General features: G+C 37.6%; 2 protein-coding genes across 2 annotated transcripts; both read right to left on the reverse strand.

Moving 5' to 3' along the window:
- Positions 1-188: 188 nt before the first annotated feature.
- On the reverse strand, positions 189-18,931 carry si:ch211-257p13.3 (kinesin-like protein KIFC3). The gene is made up of 20 exons (XM_059339437.1): positions 18,623-18,931; positions 18,296-18,418; positions 17,994-18,090; positions 17,673-17,830; positions 17,318-17,564; positions 14,709-14,881; positions 13,225-13,290; positions 12,832-12,969; positions 11,445-11,642; positions 10,273-10,446; positions 9,333-9,480; positions 8,044-8,174; positions 7,831-7,942; positions 6,723-6,904; positions 5,806-5,910; positions 4,569-4,699; positions 4,353-4,473; positions 3,207-3,336; positions 2,689-2,918; positions 189-1,848 (listed from the first exon to the last, which is right to left on the reverse strand). The coding sequence occupies exons 2-20, from the start codon at positions 18,395-18,397 to the stop codon at positions 1,723-1,725; spliced, it is 2,769 nt and encodes a 922-aa protein (XP_059195420.1). The 5' UTR covers positions 18,398-18,418; positions 18,623-18,931; the 3' UTR covers positions 189-1,722.
- A 1,594-nt stretch (positions 18,932-20,525) lies between these two features.
- Positions 20,526-23,575, reverse strand: LOC131976641 (uncharacterized). Its single transcript, XM_059339764.1, has 2 exons — positions 23,283-23,575; positions 20,526-22,295 (listed from the first exon to the last, which is right to left on the reverse strand). Exons 1-2 carry the CDS (start codon positions 23,358-23,360, stop codon positions 21,756-21,758), a joined length of 618 nt encoding a protein of 205 aa, XP_059195747.1. The 5' UTR covers positions 23,361-23,575; the 3' UTR covers positions 20,526-21,755.
- Positions 23,576-24,604: the final 1,029 nt, after the last annotated feature.

Raw genomic sequence — 24,604 nt, forward strand, 5'->3', positions numbered from 1 at the left:
GTACTTTACGTGTTTGTAGTTTTCAATATTTTGATGTAATTTTTTTATATTTTCAAGTAAAATAATGTGAATATTTCAAATGTCTGATGATTATTTTCATTCATTTAAAGGTGGGTGATCCATCACGTCATATATAATTAAATATATCATATCGACACATATTTTGATGAAAAATACAATAAAGACTCTTTTTAAATACATCATATTTATTCAGAAAATTCTCACTCTCTAGTCATCATCAAGTGACTCCTATGCACTCATGAAACTTACTGCAACATTAATGTTTTGCTACTATTGAATCAAGTTCGGTTTGATCCAGTGGGTGATAAATAGAGGAACAATGATGAACAGATAACAATAAGCGCTTTTTGGTAAAACATTCACTAGTGAGATCTATTGCAAGCACCTAAATACCTGTTCTGAACTGAAATGGTCCTCGTCTTTCACAATAAAGTGCTTCTTCCCAAACTGTCTCCTCCATTAGGAGGATATTGCACAGTTCATTATACTGCCACTCTTAATACAAGGCCACCTGCTCCCTTCAACAGCAAACCTCTTTTCTCAAATGATCAAGGCTCTTTAAGAGAAACACAACGCATTCAGTCACTGCTCTTCTGAAGCTCACAAAAAAACTACATTAATATGTGACTCAAGTGTCATTGAAATGATTAATAGCCCATACTTTGACTACAAAACAGATTCCCCTACACACTACAATCTTCAAAAATGTAGACGAAGCTCACAAACCACAGACATTTATAGCAAGATGATTATTACTGTAAAAAGAGTGTTGATATCGTTGCTCTGGAAGCTTGTAGAACCTGTTTGAACATGATGCTGCTCTAAATACTATGGTGATCTGCCAGAAAAACTGATTGAATAAATCCTGGATTTTGGTATTTAATAAAAGGAAACTAAGATATTGTAGTTCAAGGAAACATCAAATCTTAACAATGTGGGGGAATCAGAGGTTCAGAGGTCATTATTTTCACCTTATTTTGAGATAAAGTCATTATTTTTGCAATACTAAATCATTATTTAGAGGCAAGTAAATCATTATACTTCACATTATTTTGAGAGTTTCTCACTTTTTGAGATAAAGCCATTATTTTACAATACTAAGTCACAATTTCAAGGTAAGCCCTTATTTTGAAAAGGAGACATTACGTCTTTTAATTTGAGGTGAAATTCATTTTGAGACAAGCAAGTCATTATTTTGAAAAGGTTTCTCGTTATTTTGAAATACTACATCGGGGGGGGGGGCAACCTTTACTAACTAAAGAGCCACTGTTGGCCAAAAAAAAGGAGAAAATCGCTCTAAATACTATGATGATCTGCCAGAAAAAACTGATTGAATAAATCCTGGATCTTGGTATTTAATAAAAGGAAACTAAGATATCGTAGTTCAAGGAAACATCAAATCTTAACAATGTGGGGGAATCAGAGGTTGTTTTGGCACTCAGAGTGGAAGAATAAATACTCCTGCATGCAGATTAGCTAATGATAATTAGTTATCACTTGTCAGAAGCAGAAAATGGCAGAGAGGAGGCCTTTAATACCGAACCTCAAAAGGTTGGCATTTGGGTGCCACACAGACCTCCACAGATTTAGCCCTTGAGCAGGATTGCTGTTGGTTGCAGTTGGTTTGTTGGTTGGGTGATAATTTGACTGGTGCATTCATGGCTTCCTGGTGATCAGAGGAAGTGGCTGATGCAAAAGCTGTCAGTCACACTGTCCTCCACCAGATTCAATCTTCCTGGCTGCAGGACCCAGTTCCACCTTGCAAACCCTCTGGGCAAACTTCAGTGAGCACAACGTCTCACCCACATTACTCTCCAGAGCAGACACCTGCAGGAGAAAGGTTGAAACAGAACAAGACTCATAAATAAGTGTGAAATTAACCCTTTGATGCACAACATATGGACAACACTTCTAATGCACAACATGGGTCAAAAATGACTCATTCATCCAAATTTGATTTCAAATTAAATGACCTAACACTATAATAATAGTAATTTGTTTCAAATAGTTACTTTCCAGCCCTGCGATAGTCTGGCGACCTGTCCAGGGTGTACCCCGCCTCTCGCCCAATGACAGCTGGGATCGGCTCCAGCCCCCCGCGACCCGATTGCGGATAAGCGGTTAATGGGAATGAATGAATGAATGAATGAATAGTTACTTTCCACACTCATATATTTAATATATTTAACATGTTTATGTATCATTTTGTCACACACATACAGTGTATCTGGAAGGTTTTCACAGCACTTCACTTTTTCCACATTTTTTTATGTTTCAGCCTTATTCCAAAATTGATTAAATTCATTTTTCCTAAAAATTATACACACAATACCCCCATAATGAAATTTTTTGACCCATGTTGTGCATTAGAAGCGTAGTGATACAAAAAGGGTTTTTATTCCAAAAGTAAGAAATGAAAAACAAAAAATTAGGATGTATGATGATGAAAAACAAGTTGATTTAGGAAATCCTGGAATACTAAATAATGAAATTATTTTATTGCAAAGATTTAGAAAATAAAAACCTCAATGTCCTATGTGTCCATCAAAATCCTGCATCAAAGGGTTAAAAACTTAAAGGGATCATTTTAAGTGCAGGTGCAGGTTTAAATCAGAACTATCAGACTTACAAGGCTGAAAATCTGTAAATTTGGAGCATTAATCTCACCTGCACCACCATGACAGTTTTGCTGCCTTTGCCCAGGGAGTCTTGTAATAAGTAGGTAAGGCGAGAGTTCCTGAAGGGGATATGAGTCTGCCGCGCTCTCAGCGCCTGGATTACGTCCCCCAGCGACAGCAGGGAGCGGTTAATATTCTGGGCTTCTTTCAGCCTCTCGCCCTCGGCACCAGACTTCCAGACTCTCTCTGAGCCAGCCAGGTCCACCAGGTTCAACTTGCCTGAGGAAAGAAAAGTGAAACGATGAAGACGGTCATCTCTGAACCCACGAGTCTGACTGAATCTTGATCAGCAGCTTCTCTTTCTCAACCTTTCTTCTTGTCAAAGACTGCAGATATTCACAGTGGTATCCGTTGGGAAAGACTGCACTTAGCTTTAATTAAACAGAGGAAATCAAAGAGGATTGCTGAATCTGATTCAGATTTATAGCCAATATTAATAGTATTAGGAGTATATAGGAGAATTTCAAACACTTTTCCTGGAGAAGGAGCCATGTGTGTGTGACTGACCGGTAGTTTTGGAGCCGGTGGCGAGGTCGGTGCCCTGAACGGTGATGCAGAGGAGAGCATGGGAGCGGGAGCTGTGCTGGTTCATCTGAGTGCCAAACGTGATCCTATTTCTTCGGGCCATGGATAAAATCTTAAAGACAAGAATATTCAGCATAAGTGTCATGATTTAATCTTACAGTGAATGGTAATCCAGTATCCTATAAGTGGGTGGTTGATGTGAACTCAAATTCAAAGTGAAAAAAAGAATAATTCAAAAATATATGTCAAATGACATACAGTTATATTGCCTTATATGTGAATAATTCAAAACTGAATGTGTTCATTTCTAATTCTTCATATATTTAGCATATTATTAACTTTTTGGTGTGGTAGTCCTAAAATGTGTCCACCGGTGCAACAAAATAAAGAATGTCATTATTAAATTCAGAGAATGTTGGACAGATAAGATAGATAAGCCCAAGGCATATTAGTTATGAATATTTTTTATCAATTTACATTATTTTCAATGATCAATCAATAAATAAAAATATTCATATCAATACTTAAACTGCGTTGTACCAAAGGAATACCTTAAGACGACCAGTTCCAACACTGCACGGAAATAGTAATATTATGAAAATATTTGAGCCAGAAGTGATCTTGTGTCCAGAGATGTCTTCTGTCCTTCCTGGTTCTGGAAGGACCCCTCTCAGTAATGGGGTGGTCACAATAATGCCTGTTTTATATCGACATCATGCCGTTGCTCCAGGAGGACAAAATGTAATGTGTCATAATAACTCTACATAGGGACCTTAACACTTCTATCCTCTAGATTCATTAAGTAAACACTCGTATGACATGCATTCAAGTATTTTAATGTATTTAGATGAATTTTTCATTAAATTACAGTTGTTCTAAGATAAGTAATGCTACCTAGGACAGTTGCACCGGTGGACAAATGTCATGTTCAAAACAGAATATTTGCATAGTTGAAGAACGATACTCATTGTTTGCAGATGGATTAGATGTAGAAGAATGAACTGCATATTAAAACATTAATTTTAATGAAATATTATCACATTTTAGTAATATTTGTCACTGGGAACACAAAAATTGAGCGTCACGTCAACCACCCAGGTACAGATTGGTTTAAACACGCTGCGTCACCTTCTTTATGTGCTGAAAGCTTTTCACTTCGATGACCCTGAGGCCCGGCACATGGAGCTGCCCTGTTCCGTCCGGGTTGATCTTAATGTCCAGTTTCTCTCCGTCCTTACTCAGCAGGTCTCTGGGAAACAAAATGCACCAGCATTAAAACATATAGCTAGTAGTAGGTCTAATATATTGCAGGCTAAAAGATATGAGAGGTGCAGTATTTTGTACCTTAGCACCTCGTTGTAGATCTCCACAGAGCTGACTGTGACCGTGTAGGACCACATGTCCTTCCTCTCCTCGATCTCACTGAAGAGATGTTTCAGGGCTCGCTGGTTGATGCCTGGGTTCTCCACACTGCCCTAAAAAGGTTAAATGATACTCAGCCTTCAGCCTACATTACTGATTGAATACCTGTACTGATATGTACAGTGGCTACATAAATCTGCTGTGTGTTATAGAAGCCCAAAAGTCTCAATTTTTTTTTAGAAGGATTCACATTATTTTGAGATTTTAAGTCATTATTTTGAGGTCCAAAGTTATTATTTCAGGATAAGTTAGTCATTATTTTGAGAGTTTCACCTTATTTTGAGATAAAGTCATTATTTTTGCAATACTAAGTCATTATTTAGAGGCAAGTAAATCATTATACTTCTCATTATTTTGAGAGTTTCTCACCTTTTGAGATAAAGCCATTATTTTACAATACTAAGTCACAATTTCAAGGTAAGCCCTTATTTTGAAAAGGAGACATTAAGTCTTTTAATTTGAGGTGAAATTCATTTTGAGACAAGCAAGTCATTATTTTGAAAAGGTTTCTCGTTATTTTGAAATACTACATCAGGGTGGGCAACCTTTACTAACTAAAGAGCCACTGTTGGCCAAAAAAAAGAGAAAATCGTGGAATGGAGCCGCAAACCTTATATTGAGCCTAAAATGAAAATTAAACAGCCTAATAAGTCTAAATTAGCCTACAAACATTATTAATAGTCATATTGAGCATTTATTAATATGATTTTGAAAACTAGTCTATCTCGGGGAACTCAAAACTAAACTCAAAATTGGCAAAACTTAAAAGTTAAGGCGTGGGCCGGAGACTTTCTTAAGCTATGAAGCACATCTTAGTTGACTTAAATGTCTTTTTTAATATGCTGTAAAAAGGCTATACAATTTTACAATTGAGGAATACAAATAGCTTTTGGTCTACACCATTGATAAATGAACATTTTAATGTAAAAATATGTATATAATTTTTTTTGTCTCAACCACGGGGAGACCCTGCAGGCGGCCTAAAGAGCCACATGAGGCTCTGGAGCCACAGGTTGACCACCCCTGTACTACATCATTATTTCAATAAAATGTCTCATTATAATGACCTACAGGATCTTGTTTTTCATCACATTGGTGGAAATGGGTTCATAGTCGTCACTCACTGACTTAAATGATGCTGTAAAACTAGAAACTATACCTCCATGGTGTAGGTTTTTCCAGAGCCAGTCTGTCCATAGGCAAATATGCAGACATGGTAGCCATCGATGCAGGACGTCACAAGAGGCTCAATCTCCTGAAAGACCTGATGAAACCAAACAAAGGGTTAGAGTTCTTGTTACCAGAGCCGGTCCAAGGCATAAGCGAACTAAGCGACTGCTTAGGGCCCCGTGGCCACTAGGGGGCCCCCAAGAGCAATTCAAAACAATATTTTTTATTTCATTTAAAAATGCCAAGATAAAGGTATGTTGTCTTGGTAATGGATTGTTTATCAAAGAGGTTTGTGTAGCTGTTAATAGCAAATTAGCTAGTTGTTTTTGCATCCGGCTACTATATATAGTTTGAGATTTGTTGTTTGCACAAATTGTTTGCTGCACATTGCTGTTGCAGTTTTTAAAGCCATAATTAATAAACCAGATGACACTGGTTTATTATTATTTATTTATTTATTTTTTTATATGTAATATATTATTATATTACATATAAAATATATATAATATAGGTTTTTTAAATATATTTTACCATTTGGAACGATGTGTAAATCAACCCTAGCTCGCTCTTCTAGTTGAATGTGCTACATTTTGAGATTAAAAAAACAATAATACTAATATTATGTGACACCCTGGACATCATTTATTCATTGGTATTATTTGTATTATTATTGCATTGGGCCACCCCCATTAATGTGTAAAGACATATCAGGCTGACAATAGGATCATGAAAACAACACTGACAGAGCCGCAATGAGTTTATAGTAGGTGTGTGAATGATCAACAATCAATATTATTGGCAGAAATAGAGGGCCCCAAAATTGAATTCTGCTTAGGGCCCCATGGAGGCTTGGGCCGGCTCTGCTTGTTACAATGATATTCCCTGCATATCCTGTTATTCTCATACCTCTTCCTGTGTGGCCTGAGGGTGGAAGACCTTGTCCAGTTCAAAGATGCGTCCCTTTCCTTTGTTGAGCACATTGAGTGAGGACTCGTTGTTGGGGTCTGTGGTCACCACCACAGACTGGCCCTCCTCGTGCTGGTCCTCCTTCAGCACCGGCTTCACACGACACAGCACGCGGATGTTGCCTTAAACCAGGGGGAACAGTTAATGAGACAGATGTTAATGTCTGTGTAGCCAGGTCAATTTTTTTTATTTAATTTTGTTTATTTGTTTTCCCTAAACAAAATATTTTTTAATATTTTTTTTGTGTTGTGAACTTCCCCAAAAATATAATTATTTTCTGCCTGTAAAAAAGTTCCCATGGTGGTCATCAATTCATGCCTTTTGTTCCTCTGGGGAGTTGTTTTGGCGTGACACCACCTAGCGTCAAAGAGCACTCTCTCTTTCTCTCTATTTATTTTCACTATTTTTTCCATTCAAAACCACAATATGTTCATATATAATGTTATGTAAGAAGCTTATGAATCTGTTGATCAAGCTTACAATGACTTGCAATTTATAAATTTAATTTTAAATCTAGTTATGCATTCAGAGTTAGCTAACTAAGCCTTATGCTAGTTGAAACGTTTTTTTTTTATTTCTCTCTCTTTTATGCTGATTTGAAATTGTGTTATTTCATGTGTCATGTATAGTTTTATTGTGGTTTATGTGACTTTTAATTGTATTTTTCTTTTAGAGGGTGGAGAGTGGCTGTGTTTTTTTCCATTTTTCCTGTGAAGGTATGCCAGTTGTTTAATTTAGCTCATGTTCTTAATATTTTTGCACTATAAAAAATGAGATATGTTGGTAAAATGATTTTTTTAGACTGTGAGAGGTGTGTAAGAGAGTTTTTGTATTTTCATGTTGTTTATAATGTAGTTTAGGCTATATCATTTATTGTGTGATATAGTAAAAGACCTGTGTGGCTCCTGTGTAACGCCTGTGTTTTTCCCATTTTTCCTGTGAAGAATAAACCCCACAAATACTCAACCATGTCTCAATTATTTCAACACAACACAAGGCAGTGTGAGAGCAGAAAGCAGCCTGGTTTTTATTTGCTTTCTCTGCATACCTTTAAGTTCCACCAGCTGCTCGTGGTACTTCCTGCGCAGCGCCACCTCCTTCCTGTATTTCTCTAGGAGATCTTTGTTGGCTTCAGACATCTCACTGATAGCTGCTGAAATCTGACAAAATACAACAAAAAATATTCTTTACAAGGCTTGTCGATTTGATATCACTCCCTTAAATACAGGGACAGAGCCATGATGTGTTGTCATGTACATACCTGTTTTTTTGCGTCGCTGATAGCTGCTCCGTAAAAGTCTGAGAAGTTTCTAACCTGGCTCCTCAGACTGGTGTAGTCTGTTTTCATGGAGCGTAGAGTTGGAGGGAGAGCGGTCAAACGCTTCTGCAAGCCTGACAAACATAAAAACCCAAATAGAATCAATTATTCCTCAATAAATATATATAAAGGAATAGTTTGACATGTTGGGAAATGCAATTTTTGCTCTCTTTTTGTGAGTTAGATGAGAAGATTGATCCTCTCATATCTGTCTGTTAAATATAAGGCTATAGCCAGTGGCTGGTTAGCTTAGCTTAGCTTAGCTTAGCATAAAGACTGGAATCAGGGGAAAACAGCTAGTGTGGCTTTGCGCAGAGGTATTATCTCCCTACCAGGCTCTAAATCTTTCTATCTATTGTGTTGTATTTTATGAATTTAATCTGTACAAAAATGATGTGCAAAAAATGTCAAGTTGCAATTTTACACATGGGTTATGTGCATAGACATAGACTATAAAAAGTACAATAAACAGCATATATTTCCAGTTTTTAGGCTAAACTAAGATATCCATCTACAAGCTGCAGCTTTATATTTCCTACACAGACACAAAAGTGGTATCATCTAACTCTCTGCATTAAATTATCCTCCTGAGAGCCAAGCTTTTGTTTGGTATGTGTTGTTAGTTTCTCCAAGATATTTTGGATTTGTAGGACCTGATAAATACAAAAACTAAGCGTTGTCTTTGAACAGGAATTAGTTTTTGAAAAAAAATAATGGGTTAATTTTACTGTATAACGCAATTAATTCACCAGTGAATAAAACTTTTATTTCCTTACATTTACACCCTCTCTTTGGAAGAATGATAGTTAAAGTCTATTCGTTTTCAAATGAGTACTTCCTGATTAGCAGTGTCGGAACGTGTTGCTATTGCTAAAAATAGTCAAACTTGCACAGAACATCAAACTACAAACATTATTAAGCACAAATACACAAGTTTTAGCCATAAAATCTGATCAGCTTTGGTACCTGGTCCACTTTTGTCTGGGTAAAAGCTGTTCATTGACTTTACCAAGATGCTGCCATCTGATTTTTACACTGATTGATGTATTGTTCTTATTCTAGAGTGCATAGTTATAGTTCAGCAGAATGAAATATAAGGTCCAGAAAACCTAAAATGAAATGTCCACATATGAGGACGCAGGTTCTCAGGAGGTTAAATAAACTTATCTCCCAAAATATTGAGCTATCACTTTCAAGACACCTCTTCCCTTTCCCTATTTGGTGTAACTCACTGAAGAATTGGTCCTGGAGGTTCTGAAAGTGTTCTGCTGAGCAGGTGGCTGCAGCCTTCACAGCTTCCTCCTTCCTCTCCTCCAAGTGTCCGATCTCTTTCAGCAGCTCCTCTCTCAGTTTACTGATTTCTCGCTCATACGCTGCAATCTGTAAAAAGTTCAGCACAGCAATTTGTCAATCTGTCAGCTCGGCTGGTCCAATCTGTGCAGGCTCAGCTATGTAATGACTTCATCTGTCAATGAAATTGATCCGGGTTGTGAATTTCCAGCAGCAAATTGGGAGCTTCCTCCTTTGGTCTTTGATTTTCTCTCCTTTGATCATCTGTTCTCTAAACAGTTTACCCCTCTGGACTCCAACTCCAGTCTCTTTAATTTGTCATATTAGAGTGGATGGCCTCAGGAGGACCATCTGGGATTTGTTGCCAATTTACCAGCAGCCACCAGTCATGAGCTGATGGTTATTTTTGCATTATTATGGAGCATTATTGTCAAAAGCCCACCTTACAATCATTGTCCAGCTTGCTGCCTGGTATAGCACAACTATTTACCTCTATAAACATAGATATCACTCAAAATTATTTCATACTGCATGTTAGCATCAGTTTAATTGGTGTGTTTTTTAACTGTCTCCTCTCTCTTTTAACACCTGGACTTTTTTACTTTTATTTTTTTAACTGTTATTTATTGCCCCTCCACTATGGAGGTATTAGTAACTTATTTATTTCACTAGGCTCAGCAAAGATTTTTCTGAACATTTTCTGATTTTTCAAGTTTGTTTATTGTATGTATTGTTGTATTGTTGCTGCTCCTCCACATGTGAAGTTCCTAACGGAAAAATAAAGTTCTTTGAATTTAAATTACTGTGTATGAAAAACTTAGCAGCTATGACAGATAAGAGCTCCCACCAAACCAGTTTGCATGAGTTCTCTGTGTTTGTTACCTTGTGCTGCAGGTTACAGCTGTATTCATCAGACTTCCTGATGTGTTCCTCCAGCTGCTTGCACCGCTCATTCTGATTGGACAGTTTATCAGACAGCAGTTCGTTCCTCTGTCTGGCTTTGGTCAGCTGCTTTAATGTGGCCGGTGATTCCACCTCCACAGTCTGTGTGACATACTGAGAATGAAAAAAAACATCTGATCAGCATCATCTACTAAGATTAAGGAGGTATTGTGAATTTTGTCACCATTTTGTTCATTTTTGCTTCTTTATAAGAAGAAATGACGACTCTGAGGTGAACCTGGTCTCACAGGAATCCGTGGAATAGCCACGGATTCGCTTAACTCAAAATCCGTGGAATAGCCACGGAATCGCTCAAATTTCCGTGAAACTGACACGGATTTCGCTACAATGCAAGTTAATGACAGTCATATCCCGTGGCTATTCCATGGATATTTGTTCCTATTGGTTTGTTCCAAGTCACATGACTTTCAAGATCCCAGCGGTCAGAACAAAAAACATGGCGGACAGTTCTCTCATTTTTATTGAAAAAATCAATATTTTGACTTAGTTTCTGCATAAAAATGGATTTTGATCACATTTCTAGCGAGAAATATATGTTTTATTTTCTAAATATTCACTCAGTGAATGTACATAATCACTTTGTATGTTGGAATAGCCACGGGATATGTCATATACAGTACAGGCCAAAAGTTTGGACACACCTTCTCATTCAATGCGTTTCCTTTATTTTCATGACTATTTACATTGTAAATTCATCAAAACTATGAATGAACACATGTGGAATTATGTACTTAACAAAAAGTGTGAAATAACTGAAAACATGTCTTATATTGTAGTAAGCAAAGGGTGGTTACTTTGAGGAATCTAAAATACAAGACATGTTTTCAGTTATTTCACACTTTTTTGTTAAGTACATAATTCCATATGTGTTCATTCATAGTTTTGATGCCTTCAGTGAGAATCTACAATGTAAATAGTCATGAAAATAAAGAAAAACGCATTGAATGAGAAGGTGTGTCCAAACTTTTGGCCTGTACTGTATGTCATTAACTTGCATTGTAGCGGAATCCGTGTCAGTTTCACGGAAATTTGAATGATTCCGTGGCTATTCCACGGATTCCTGTGAGACCAGGTTCTGAGGTAGTGTTTACCTTCACCACCGGCTCCTTTCCTCTCTCTCTGTCCAGCTCCAGCTGAAGGTCCCTCACTCTGTCCTCTCGTTTCCTCAGCTCCTCTCCTCTCCTCCACTCGCTTTGTTCGCTCTGTCGCTCCAGTTGTGACAGCTGCTCCCCACGCTGCTGCAGTGACATCTCCAGCTGCTGCACTCTGCTGCGGAGGTTTTCATTCTCCTAGCCAAGCAAATTAAAAGAAAACACATTTCAATATTTGTTTTTGCAGTTAGCTCACAATGCACAGTGGGCGGCACATCCAAATACCACACGCTGTTGATGTTGATGTTGTCCTGGGGGAATCTGGGCTACTTATTGTGGTATTATCCTAAACATAAAATGATAACCATGCACTTTGATTTGTGAAGTTTGTTGATCCGGACATATATACAGTGATGGAAAAAATGATTAGACCACCGTTGCTCTCTTCATTTTCTTGTTCATTATAATGCCTGGTACAAATATAATGATAACAACAAAAATAGCTCATAAGTGTTTAATTTAAGAGCTGATATCTAGACATTTTCTATGGTTTCCTTGATAATGATTTTGGTTATTATAATAACCAAATAACCAAAAATATGGCAGCTATTTTTCTATGTTTTCTACATGTGTTTTTATTAACCCTTTGATGCACAACATATGGACAACCCTCCTAATGCACAACATGGGTCACAAATGGCTCATTCATCCAAATTTGATTTAAAATTAAATGACCTAATACTATAATAATAGTAATTTGTTTCAAATAGTTACTTTCCACACTCATATATTTAATATATTTAACATGTTTATGTATCATTTTGTCACACATACAGTGTATCTGGAAGGTTTTCACAGCGCTTCACTTTTTCCACATTTTTTTTAATGTTTCAGCCTTATTCCAAAATTGATTAAATTCATTTTTCCTTAAAATTATACACACACAATACCCCATAATGACATTTCTGACCCATGTTGTGCATTAGAAGCGTAGTGATACAAAAAGGGTTTTTATGCAAAAAGTAAGAAATGAAAAAACAAAAAATTAGGATGTATGATAATCAAAAACAAATTGATTGAGGAAAACCTGGAATACTGAATGATGAAATTAATTTATTGAAAAGATATAGAAAATAAAAACTCAGAGTCGGGTCACTTTAGACCCATGTTGTGCATCAAAGGGTTAACTGCCACGTTTAGGGAACATAAATTCGTTGTGTGTTTTTTTCTGGGAGTATCCTGTGATTTTTCTTACTGGAGCGTCTATATTTAAAGATGTCGTCTCTGTATGTATAACCGACTAAAGAAAAGCATCCAGCTTGAAACGTCACTACATGTGGATGTGTTAATCAGTCACTAAGGTCAGTGGGGTCTCAGCTTGTCTCACCTTGAGGAGCATGGTGCTGGACTGGGAGGGGATGGTGGACAGCTGCTGCAGGAGGCCCTGGGTCACCGTCAGGCTCTGCTTCAGACTCTCGTTCTCTGCTGACAGACACAGAACACGCTTCTCCGAGTCTGTAGCCCCCTGAGGACATGAAACATGAGGTTCAGCATAACAATGTGTCTAAAGCAGCATTCCTCACATATATACCCTTGTAGACGAGTGTTTCTTGATAATGGATTTATAATTGAGGTGTCGTACAAGGCATGCTGACTGTGTGTGGCATTTTTACAGCATGGCCTTTCATTCAGAGCGTGTGGGCAGCTGGCAGCTTTGCTGATGACATGCAAAGTGACAAATCCTTGACAAATGATTAAATCAATGGTTCCCAGTGCTTACGGTGGCTGTTCTCAGCCGTGACAGCTCCTCCTCACGCTCCTCTATGCCACTCTTGAGCTCATCAATCTGTGCAACAAAAAAAAGAGAAGTGTTATATGTTGAATAAAGAACAGATTTTTAAATATGCACATGTTTAACTCCCTATTGCATCCTATTATTTGTAGCATGATGTGGAAATTATTTAATTCTGCAATTCTGCTTTCTATTTATGAAGACTGGCATGTAATTCGGTCTCCAAAAATCTCTCATGTGCATGAAAAAAAACCTAATTATTATCAATTCTAATTTTAATTGTTATCATTTGTGGTGTTTAAGCTAGCATGGATATAGTATTTGTGGGTGTGTAAAATGACAGTAGGTGGTTATTGTTGACGTTTTATTTTTTAAATGTGTTACTATTTTTTCTTTTTTGTGTGTTATTGTTGTTTGTTTGTTCATTGTTGTCTCATTATGACTACATGGGTGTATGTGTACTTATGTGTTTGTAAGTTAATAACAAGTTATGTGTGTTAATAATGGTAATAATGAGTTTATAAACTACATTACTATGTGTTATACATACATATATATAAATATTATGGTTATATAACTGAATATAGTAAATTAACATAGGGAGAAGGGATGTAATAAGCTTTGACTCCTTTTGAACACAAATAAGTGTTGAGTCTTGTTGTTGTTTCATTTTATGTTGTTGTCTTGTATTTATTGTTGTTCGTTTGTTTTTAACCCTCTATGGTACGGTGTTGCCCCCATTTTTGGCCTGTCAAATTTCTAGAATGCATGTTTTTGAGTGATGCGATACTTTAAAAAAGAGGGAAGAGTATAGGGAACCCAGGAGGCCATATTGAAACCCTATTTTGCAGACTTTTCCAAGGGAAACAACTTTGCCATTCTGCGCCACAAAAAAAAAAATCACTCAAAACGCCATTTCCTGGCCCTTTTCCATCTGGAAAAAAATATATTTCTACTTATAAGTGAGTAAACCTTCATTTTTGATAGTTTCATACACTTAGACTGTTCAAGACATTCATTTTAATGAGTCGTTGGTTCAATGGTTCAATGTTTCCTACCGGCAAAATTCAGACAAGAAACCGGTTAAAAAAGTTCCTTTTATAATGTATTTAAATGTAAAATGTTTTGTATTGTTCCCTGTTGAAGCTACTGAATCTTTTACACGTTTATTAAATAAATGATGTTAAAATAATTTTAAAAACTTTCTTTTTCACTTGTGCACCGTTATGATACAATGTTGCCTACGGGCTAACAAACCCCAAAACTTCCACAAAAACAAGAATTATAAAATTTCTTCAGGTTATGTTTGTTTTGTGTATTTTAAGACAAAAAAGCACTCCGAACTTTTTTTTCTTAACAGGCATCATAATGCATACCATAGAGGGTTAAATGTTCATCTTTTACTTTGTGTTCAAATAAATTCTCAATCAAATCAAAATCAAATCGAATTTTACTAATACACAGCTTCCTACCTGCTGTTGAAAGGCCTGTATACGCGAGTGTCTGTCCTTCTCCTTCTGCTCCAGCTGGGAGTGCAGCAGACGGAGTTCTCCTCTCAGTTTACTCCTCTCACCCTGCAGACCGTACAGAGACTCCACCAGCCTGTGAACGCCAGCTTGTGTCCCTGCGTCACTGCTGCACTCGCCTGGGGGACATAAATAACCAAAACTATCATCAGCCTCTGAATCATCATCACCTTAATCATTATTATCACCATAATCATATGCGGTGACCAAGAAATATTACCTGCCAACATCCTCTGAACTTCCTCTAACCTGTTTTCTATATTATATGTTTCCAGTTATGACTCATTTCTACAGTATGCTTGAATGCTTCTGTGTGTGTAAATATTAATGAACATTAAATATGCACTTAGAGCTCTTTTACGCACCATGTAGTCACCGTGCATTGCAGTGAAGTTAACATTATCGCTTCCACTTACAAGTCTCCTGGGTAACTTTGCAGACCTGCACAGGATTACTGCAGCTTCTCACGTGCAGCCCTGCAGGATTTATATGTTGCAACAACCTCCTAAAACTCCTCTATTGTTCACCAGGAACCTGAGCAGCATGCCCAACAGTATTTTAATCACTTTATTCCTCCTCAATGATTTATCAGGCTCTGTCACCCCTGATTTACATTGCAGGGCCTTATGCTAATTATATCAACACGCTATGTCAGGTTTGCTGTGTCACAATGGTGCAGGGAGAGGTGGTTGCATCAGGAAGACAAAAAAAACTAAAAAATATGGAGGAGAGGTCACAGCTGTGCATCACTACATGCAAAGTCTGCAGAGGCACTGAGATAGTTTTTGATATTTTATGACAGCAGCTTGAAATTATGAAAAAATGATTTTCTCCAACTGGAAAAAAATCTTAATGAATGATCACTGAATGGAGCACCAGCCATTCATTAATTCATAAATTCAAATACCAAAAAGAAGTTCACAAGGCAGCCAAAATGCACTAGTGGTGGAAATACTGCACATCCAAGAAGCATCACTCCTCCACTTAGGTCTGCACGTTGCATTACAGTAAACAAACAATAAAACCAAACATCCTTGTAACCCGGGGACATGGACTCCAGGCTATTTATAGTCCAACACAAGTACACGTGGCTCCTTGCATGTGCCGGGCCTTGTAAGTGCATTTGCAGGGAATAAAACATCACTCAGAGGCATGTTTTATTCATGACAGAGAGCCACAGAGTCACTATCCCAGTACCAAAGACCCTCGCTGCAGAACCATGTATCTTTGTCCTGTGACTAATGAGAATCAGTGTGCACGAGGTACCGTCTTTAAACACACCTACACACTGAGACTCATATGATCTGTTCTGGTTACACACAGAACGGATCATATTACACACGCTATCGTACAGATTGGCATATTTCTCTGAGGCTGTGTCAGCCAGCCAGCCAGCCTCAGGACAGGAATCTAATCTGTCTGCAGCTTCATGTACTTGTTAACAAGTGGTGCATATGCACAGAAAAGCAACAGTGTACTTGGAACAGCCACCCCTCTGCTATGAGGTCATACAACCATCTGGTCATACCTGAAACACAGCAGATACACACATCTAAAGCTTTCAGCTCAGTGACAGCTGTACAGTGTGAGTCTGGCCTCTCCACTTACACAAACACCAGCATCAATCTAATCAGTCTGCTCATCAGCTGGTGTCTGTATTCTTTTATAAAAAGGTATGCAGTGAAAACAAAGGCTGAGGCAAAAATGGGAAAACCCACATCACAGGACAGTGAAGTTAACTACATAAGACACAGTCTTAGGAATTGATGATTCCCTCCCAAATCTCACTCATATATTTAATGGTAAGTAATGGAAAATTGCTGTGTTTCCACAATTCTCTTGTCTACATAACAAGGTTCCTAAAGCATTTTGAGAAAAGAAATTCAAGCGCTTTCAAGGCACCTAAAGCAAAAAATGTAAGACTCTTGAAGCCTTTCTCATCTAAATTGTTACTATGAATGCAATTGCGAAAATAAAGTTTACAGAATTCATTTGTACGCACAGCAATCAATGTATATTGTTTATTTCACCAGCTTTTACCAGCTCATGTAAAATTTGATTGGATGTTTTAATCATGATATTTAATGAATATATACGTGAATGATTGTGTTGATGAAAACACCAGATTATGTTAAAATTCAAGCGTTTTTCAATGAGTATATTCAAGTTCAATGATAATCCTAATCTTGAAAATACAAAATGTCCAAATTAAGCATTTTCTGTGCACAAAGCCTGATAATATATAACCCAGTGGAAATACATGTGAACATGTGAATTTGCTTTCTTTTTCCATTTTCCTCTATACATCAGATGATCTCGTAACGATTTAAATCTACCTTTCGTCCACAGTGCTATTGTCTGCTTCTCTTTTCACACCAGCAGATCCACTTCTGCTTGTGGTTATTAGAACAGACACTTGACCTCTACTTCTCTCTGTTTTTCATCATCCTCACACCCACCGCATGGAAATCTCTCTTGCACCTTAATTCCACCCTCCCCCCATCCCTTCTTTCCTCTCTCCTCCCCCTCTGTGACCGTTCCCTTTCCCCCCTCACCCTCGCTCAGTGGGCTGGGGGTCTGGCTGACGGCGTCCTCCAGGCTGCTGATGATGCTGTTTTTGTCCCTGAGGCGCTGGCGGTAGGATGCTCGCAGGGCTTTCATCTGGCGTCGGTGCTGGACGCGGTGCCTCTTCAGCTGGACCCGGTACTGGTCGGCCTGCTGCTGCAGCTGCTGGAAGTGGGAGTACTGCTCCAGAAAACTCAGCAAGTGGGACATCACTGCCACCAGGGGAGAGTCTGTCAACTGGGCAGCACATATGCACAAACAAAGTTTAACTCTGCAGAAGCTTCTATTAGGGAAACTGCCCATTTACGTATCAGCTCAGTGAAGGTGATGACACAGTTCTGTTACCTTTCCTGTTGGTTCTATCTGAACCTGTGAGGCCCTCCTCTTCTCTGCCTCCTGCTTGAAGGACAGAAAAGCTGCCAGAGGAGTGCATGCTGGTATATCTGGGCCATTTTCTTCACCTTCATCACTCAGAGACACTTCCTCACTGTCACTGCTACTGCCTGCATGACAACAAATCACACCAACATTAAAAAGTAAAGGAATGTGTGTAGTAAATTATCAAATAGTAGAACATATCCATATCACAGATAATGTATTATTCATCCATATCATATGGCAGCATTTATCATTGGACTATAAATAAAAAGCTGTCTGAGCACTCACTGGATTCACTAAGATGAACACAAGCCTTTTTCCCCATTTTGGAGGTGTGGCCATGTCTTCTCCTGCTCCCTGTTCCCATGGAAACAGCTCCTGGATCCTGAGCACGGCAACATACATTGGAGTCATAATATTTACACATTGCATACATAGAATTGCACACAAAAGGCAGAACAACAACACCACCAATTTCTACATCCTTTATTGCTGAGCCTTTTTGCCAAGCATGCATGTTCCCCTCAATTGTTTTTTTTTTTTTCCTGACAGAGGAGCCCCAAAGCTGGACATGATGTGGCTAGACATACGTCTGAGGAAGATCCACACGCCCCCTCCAAGGCATCCTCCTCTTCCTCCTTCTTAAAGACAGTGTAGAAGATGTAGACTAAAAGGGAGTAGAAGGCGTACATCTCTACGCCGCCCAAGAGTCCCTGTAGATGATAGATTAACTCAATAATCTCATATATTGCCATCATGCAGCATCAAAAGCAGACACAATTGTATTTCTTCAATTGTCTTGGTGATAATCAGAGGATGCATGATACAAAAACTGTTTGACACATCAGGACTTCCCCAGAGACTATTCTTTTCTATTTTAACCATCACCCCATTCCACCATGCTGATATCTTTTTACCTTATCACATATCTTCTCCTCTTTGATGATGATGAAAATCTGACCTCCCAGTCATTTGTATTCCCCTTTCACACTCCATCTGTGCCTTCAGTCACAAATCTTCCCTTGTTCTCAGAGCTGCAGCAGCATCCCAGCCCTGTGTGACTCCCTCTCTGCCGTTCTCTCCTCCTTTTTCTCCTCCTCTTCACTTTGCTCCATCTACAGGCTGCATCTGCAGCGAGCATGCTCAGTGCAGCTTCCTGAGCCGCTGCAGTGGTGGAGTGACGGATTAGCTATGAGACTGCTGATACCAGTGGCCAGACAGAGGTGGATGGGATGAGCCAGGTTCCAGGTGCTCATGAAGATCAGAACTGCAGCACAATGCACAATATGCAGATATTTGGATTATTCATTGACTGTAAGGCAAGACAAGGCAAGGCAAGTTTATTTGTATAGCACAATTCAACACAAGGTAATTCAAAGTGCTTTACATACACATTAAAAGCAGCAAGACACAATTGAAAACAGTCAATTAAAACAGGGAAATAGAAATAAAAATATAAATAGGATAAAATAAGATACAGCAGGATAAAAAAAAGAGATAAAAGTAATTAGTACAACAATCAGTAGTTAGTACAACCTGAACAAGATCCAAGTAATATTTCAAATGGAATTAAAAATCATGAAACTGGAGTGATTTTTTTTTGATAAATAATTTATTCAAGTTATTTCAACTTTATCTTCCTTTAGTATATACAAAAACAAAAAGCAATTAAATAAAGGGATAAATAAAAGCACATGTGACATTTTTAAAACACTTCCACATCGCAAAACAGATACAAGACAAAAGCTCATTGATGAATCATTACAAAAATCACAGAGAACACAATTACCCTGATCATTCTAGCACCCCAAACTCACAATTGTGCACAAAAAGACTGAATGCCTAGTAAATGTCCCTGGTGACCTGTGCCCTGCGGCTTGACAAAGGCATCATCCTACAGACAGGAACACAGATACTTTTTTATTATACTGCAGTGAAACTGCTGAGGCCGCTGCTCACAACTCTGAAATCCTGAGAGAGAATCTGCAGTGTCCACTACAAATCTATGTAAAAACGAATAATAATAATGTCTTGGAAGGACAACACTGACAAAGACTTGAAGCAATGAGGTCATTTTTTACCAAGAAAGTAATAAAAAAGGTGCACTGATAAGTATCAAATGTGCATGATGAGGTAAGAGCATAGGGCCAAGAGCTGAGACCACTGCAGATATTTAAACAGTGATACTGCTGAGGCTGCAGAACAAATAGCACCCAGACTCTGAGGCAGCTGGATGTTTTTGGAAACTACAACATGAAAACTTTTAGAGAGATGTGAGGAGGGTTTCAATGGCCTGAGAGGGAGTACAGCCTGCTTGACATTCTCGGAAATCATCACAAATGGCCACATGCAGATTACATCATATTCATATTGAACAGCATAATAAATGCCAGCAGGGCACTCCAATATTTTTTAAAGAGGTTATTGCTGCATCACAGTGATGCAGAATGCCTCCAGGGACCATCTGTTGTAAATTGAGGTCATGGAGTCTCATGTAAATGAGTTTGTCAGTAGTATCTGTGTCCTGTACTTTTATTCAAGTTAGGTTCATATGAAGTTCGGGGCTGAAATTACAGCAAAACACCCAATTTTGGACTTCAAATCAGGTTTTTATATAATTTCTGAAATACCTGGAGAGTCCAGCTCCAGTTTGACTTTCCATTACCATACCATACCATTATTTAAGTTAATTTAATTAATTTTTCCATATATTTCTGCCCCAATTGTTTTGGCTAAAAACCCTACTCATATTCTGTCCTTAAACATCCATTTGCAAAAGGCATGTTATTCTTTAGGTGATATGCTCCAATAGTGCTTACATTTCTTTCTTTTTTTTTTTTTGGTTCAATTTTAATCTTTTGATATGTTTACATTAATTATTTAATCACATCATGTACAAGGCAAAACAAAAGTTGTTAAAAATGCCTCATTTCCCAAAGACTGCTTGTCTCAGGATATTTAATTTATTATTACGTAACAAAGATGAAAGCAGGATATCCAAACATTTGAGAAGCTCTAACAAGCTGCTGTGTGACATTTTTGCTTTTATGCTTAATAACAGCTTGGTTTTCAAAATAATTAAAATGTAATAATAAATCATATATTTTTCTGATAATCTACTAATGGAATTATCAGCCGATCACTTCAGCAATACTGGAATTGATCGGTTGATCAGTCTTTCCTATCAGTGCTTATGCGTTTGTTGGCTTTGGTGTTCCTTACCCTTTTTTTGTAAATATTTGTACCTTAAGATGATAGCTTATGTTAAATCTCTATTAACAGTGTTATAGTTTTAGTGTTATCGTTTTAATGGCATTGGCAATACACTTAATCCAACTCAACTCAAATCTTCCTCACAGATGTCCTGAAATGCTTTTAAGTTAGGCACTATCATTTTTGCATAGGTCCACTCTGTTACACTTGACAGTTCATTAATATACACTACCGGTCAAAAGTTTTAGAACACCCCAATTTTTCCAGTTTTTTATTGAAATTCTAGCAGTTCAAGTCAAATGAACAGCTTGAAAGGGTACAAAGGTAAGTGGTGAACTGCCAGAGGTAAATAAAAAAAGGTAAGGTTAACCAAAACTGAAAGATAATGTACATTTCAGAATTATACAAGTAGGCCTTTTTCAACAAGAAACAAGAAATGGGTTAATAACTTAACTCTATGGAGTCTTGGGCTATTTTGTCCATTTTTTTATTCTTTTCGTGTCTTTGTAGGTCATTTTGTGTATTTTTTGGTCATTTTGTGTCTTTTTTTAGTGATTTTGTGTCTTTTGGTGTCTTTTTTTGGTCATTTTTTTTTTCTTTTTTTAGTCCTTTAGTCCAACATAAAATGTGATTTTGAATATTTTTTTACTTTCAAAACACTATCACGCTCAATAAAGAATTTTAAATGTTGCAAATGTGCATTAATTTCAGAGTACACTGAGACATTAAACTGCATAATTTTCATTTTCACCATCAAGTTGGTGTGTTCTAAAACTTTTGACCAGTAGTGTATATGCATCCTGACTACCCATTCAAATCTCTACTGAGATACATTTACTAAATACCTATGTTTGAATGGTCCGTCACATCCAAAAGAAACTTGTTTAGGGCCTGTGTGGAGGCCCAGCAGCCAACAGACATGGAGCCCTTTAAAAGCCACTCGGTGAGTCCCTCAGTTGCAGCTGGAGCAATGAGTGGAGCAAAAGTGTTTGTTCTGAGGCTCGGGGTCACAAGCAATGGGAGGCTGAGGGCCACGCCACCAAAGGCCCCTGAAGCATTCCCAGCAAACAGACACACGGTCAGGCAGCAGGACAGGGAGGACAGGCTGAGGCAGCGCGTCATCAGGGTGAGAGCATCAGCTGAGAGCCAGTCACTCAGCCCCAGCAGCAGGCAGGAGCCACACAGGAGGATATGGGCCGTGTTGTGGTCTTCACTGAGCCACAGGAAGTCAAAGGAGACCAATGCTGGAGCCAAAACCTCCCCGGCCCACTCTGTTTCTCTCTGGAGAGAGATGAGGTACGAGCTGGAGGGATAAAAGATGCAAAATGCTGCAGAGACTCCAAGCAGGAAGAAGCCGAGTGACGGAGCCCTGTGATCCTGCAGAGAGAGGGGAATGCAATTAAAAAATGAGACATTTTATGAATACATTTACACTACTGGTCAAACGTTTTAGAACACACCAACTTTTCCGGAATTTAATTGAAAATGATGCAGTTTAATTTCTCAGTGTACTCTGAAATTAATGCACATTTGCAACATTTAAAATTCTTTATTGAGCATGATAGTGTTTTGAAAGTAAAAAAAAGATTCAAAATCACATTTTATGTTGGACTAAAGGACTAAAAAAAGACACAAAATGACCAAAAAAAGACACAAAATTACTAAAAAAAGACACCTATAGACACAAAATGACTAAAAAAAGACACAAAATGACCAAAAAAAGACACAAAATGACTTACAAAGACATGCAAATAATTCAAAAATGGACAAAATAGCCCAAGACTCCATAGAGTTAAGTTGTTAACCCATTTCTTGTTCCCTGAAAAAGGCCTACTTGTATAATTCTGAAATGTACATTATTTTTCAGTTTTGGTTTGTTCAAATACATTTATCTTATCTTTTATAAGTTATTACAAACAAATGTGTCAAATGTATAGGACTGTAATTACAACCACAATTCAAAAAAGTTGGGATGCTGTGAAAAACATGCATGCAAAGAATGCATGCAATGATTTGAAAAAATAATTTGTAATCTTTATTCAACTGAATACAGTACAAAGACAAGATAGATGATGTTCAAACTGGGAACTTTCTGTAAATATATAACGCTACACTACATACATATTCTGCTTTCTGTTTTTATTCACAGCGTCCCATCTTTTCTGGAATCGTGGTTGTAATTATTCTACATATTACCTGTCTGACACTTTCTCTGATTGATAGATAAGTCGATTCATTAAATGTCATATTGAATGTACTTGTTTTGTCCATCCAACAGTCCCAACGAGATAAACAAAGTTACTAGAAGAAGTAGTAGAAGTTATTACATTGTATATTCTTACCCATTTACCGGATGCCACCCACCTTAAAGAGTTTGTAAGAAGAGTACAAGGCTGTGGCCGACAAGATGATGTTGGAACAATCTGTAACACAGGTCGCCATTGATCCGGAGGACGAGTGATCCTGCTGCAATCATCCACGATGTTGTTACAAACGGCAACAGAGAAAACTGTTTCTAATGAACGCGTCTGAAGTTAACTACTGCAGCCATTGCATGTGTCTTTGTGTCTGATGGTATTTTATAGAGTGAGCTAAACAGAAAGCACGAAGGGCCAAACTTCAAGCAGGAACACTTGCACGCTTGTTTTGACACGTGACAAATCCGGTTACCGAGAGTGCGCAGGCTCCGAAAGATGCCTTCACTGTTGCTTGTAAACTCTGGCATTGTACCAGCATGATGAAGCGCAAAATGTACCAAAGGCCTATGAATTCTCTTTTTTTTTTATTATTTACTAAATCGATTTTGTATCGTCAAAACAAAATTGAATATGAAAAAAAATGTTATTAACCCTTTGATGCACAACATATTGACCTCCCTTCTAATGCACAACATGGGTCAGAAATGACCCTCATTCATTTTCCATGTTATTTAATGCTGCTGTGTGTTTCTGTGCTCAATCTTTTGATATCAACTTATTTTATGATTGAATATTCCAAGTATTCTTTGAATATCTTGTTTTTTGATAACAATATATCATTATTTCCATTTTGCCTCTCATACTTTATGAAGAAAAAAAGTGTTTGTATTATTACATAGCTAACTACTTGGCTAAGTAGCTTGCCAAGCTAACTAGTTAGCCAAGAAGTTAGCTAGGTAGTTAGCTTAACAAGCTACGTAGCTAAATACTTAGCCAAGAAGTTAGTTTAGTAGTTAGCTTAACAAGCTACTTAGCTAAATATTTAGCCAAGAAGTTAGCTTAGTAGTTAGCGTAACAAGCTACTTAGCTAAAAAATGGATATGGGTCATTTTTGACCCATGTTGTGCATTAGAAGGGTAGTGACATAAAAAGAGATTTCATTTAAAAGAAATAAAGGAAAACATAAAAATTAGGATGTATGATGATCAAAAACAAACTAACTGAGGAAAACCTGGAATACTGAATGATGAAAATAATTTATTGCAAAGATAGAGAACATAAAAACTCTGTCGGGTCACTTTAGACCATGTTGTGCATCAAAGGGTTAATAAAAACAAAAAGATATCCATTATAACTATCTACAACTAAAATATTTTGTTTAACTAATATTTGAAATAGTTATGTAGCCTACACTTAATGATAAGACAAGCTTATTATTATTATTATTATTATTATTATTATTATTTTTAAATTGCATTATCATATCTT

The sequence above is a fragment of the Centropristis striata genome, chromosome 8 (genome assembly GCF_030273125.1).
Source record: "Centropristis striata isolate RG_2023a ecotype Rhode Island chromosome 8, C.striata_1.0, whole genome shotgun sequence".
In the NCBI taxonomy this organism is placed as follows: domain Eukaryota; kingdom Metazoa; phylum Chordata; class Actinopteri; order Perciformes; family Serranidae; genus Centropristis; species Centropristis striata.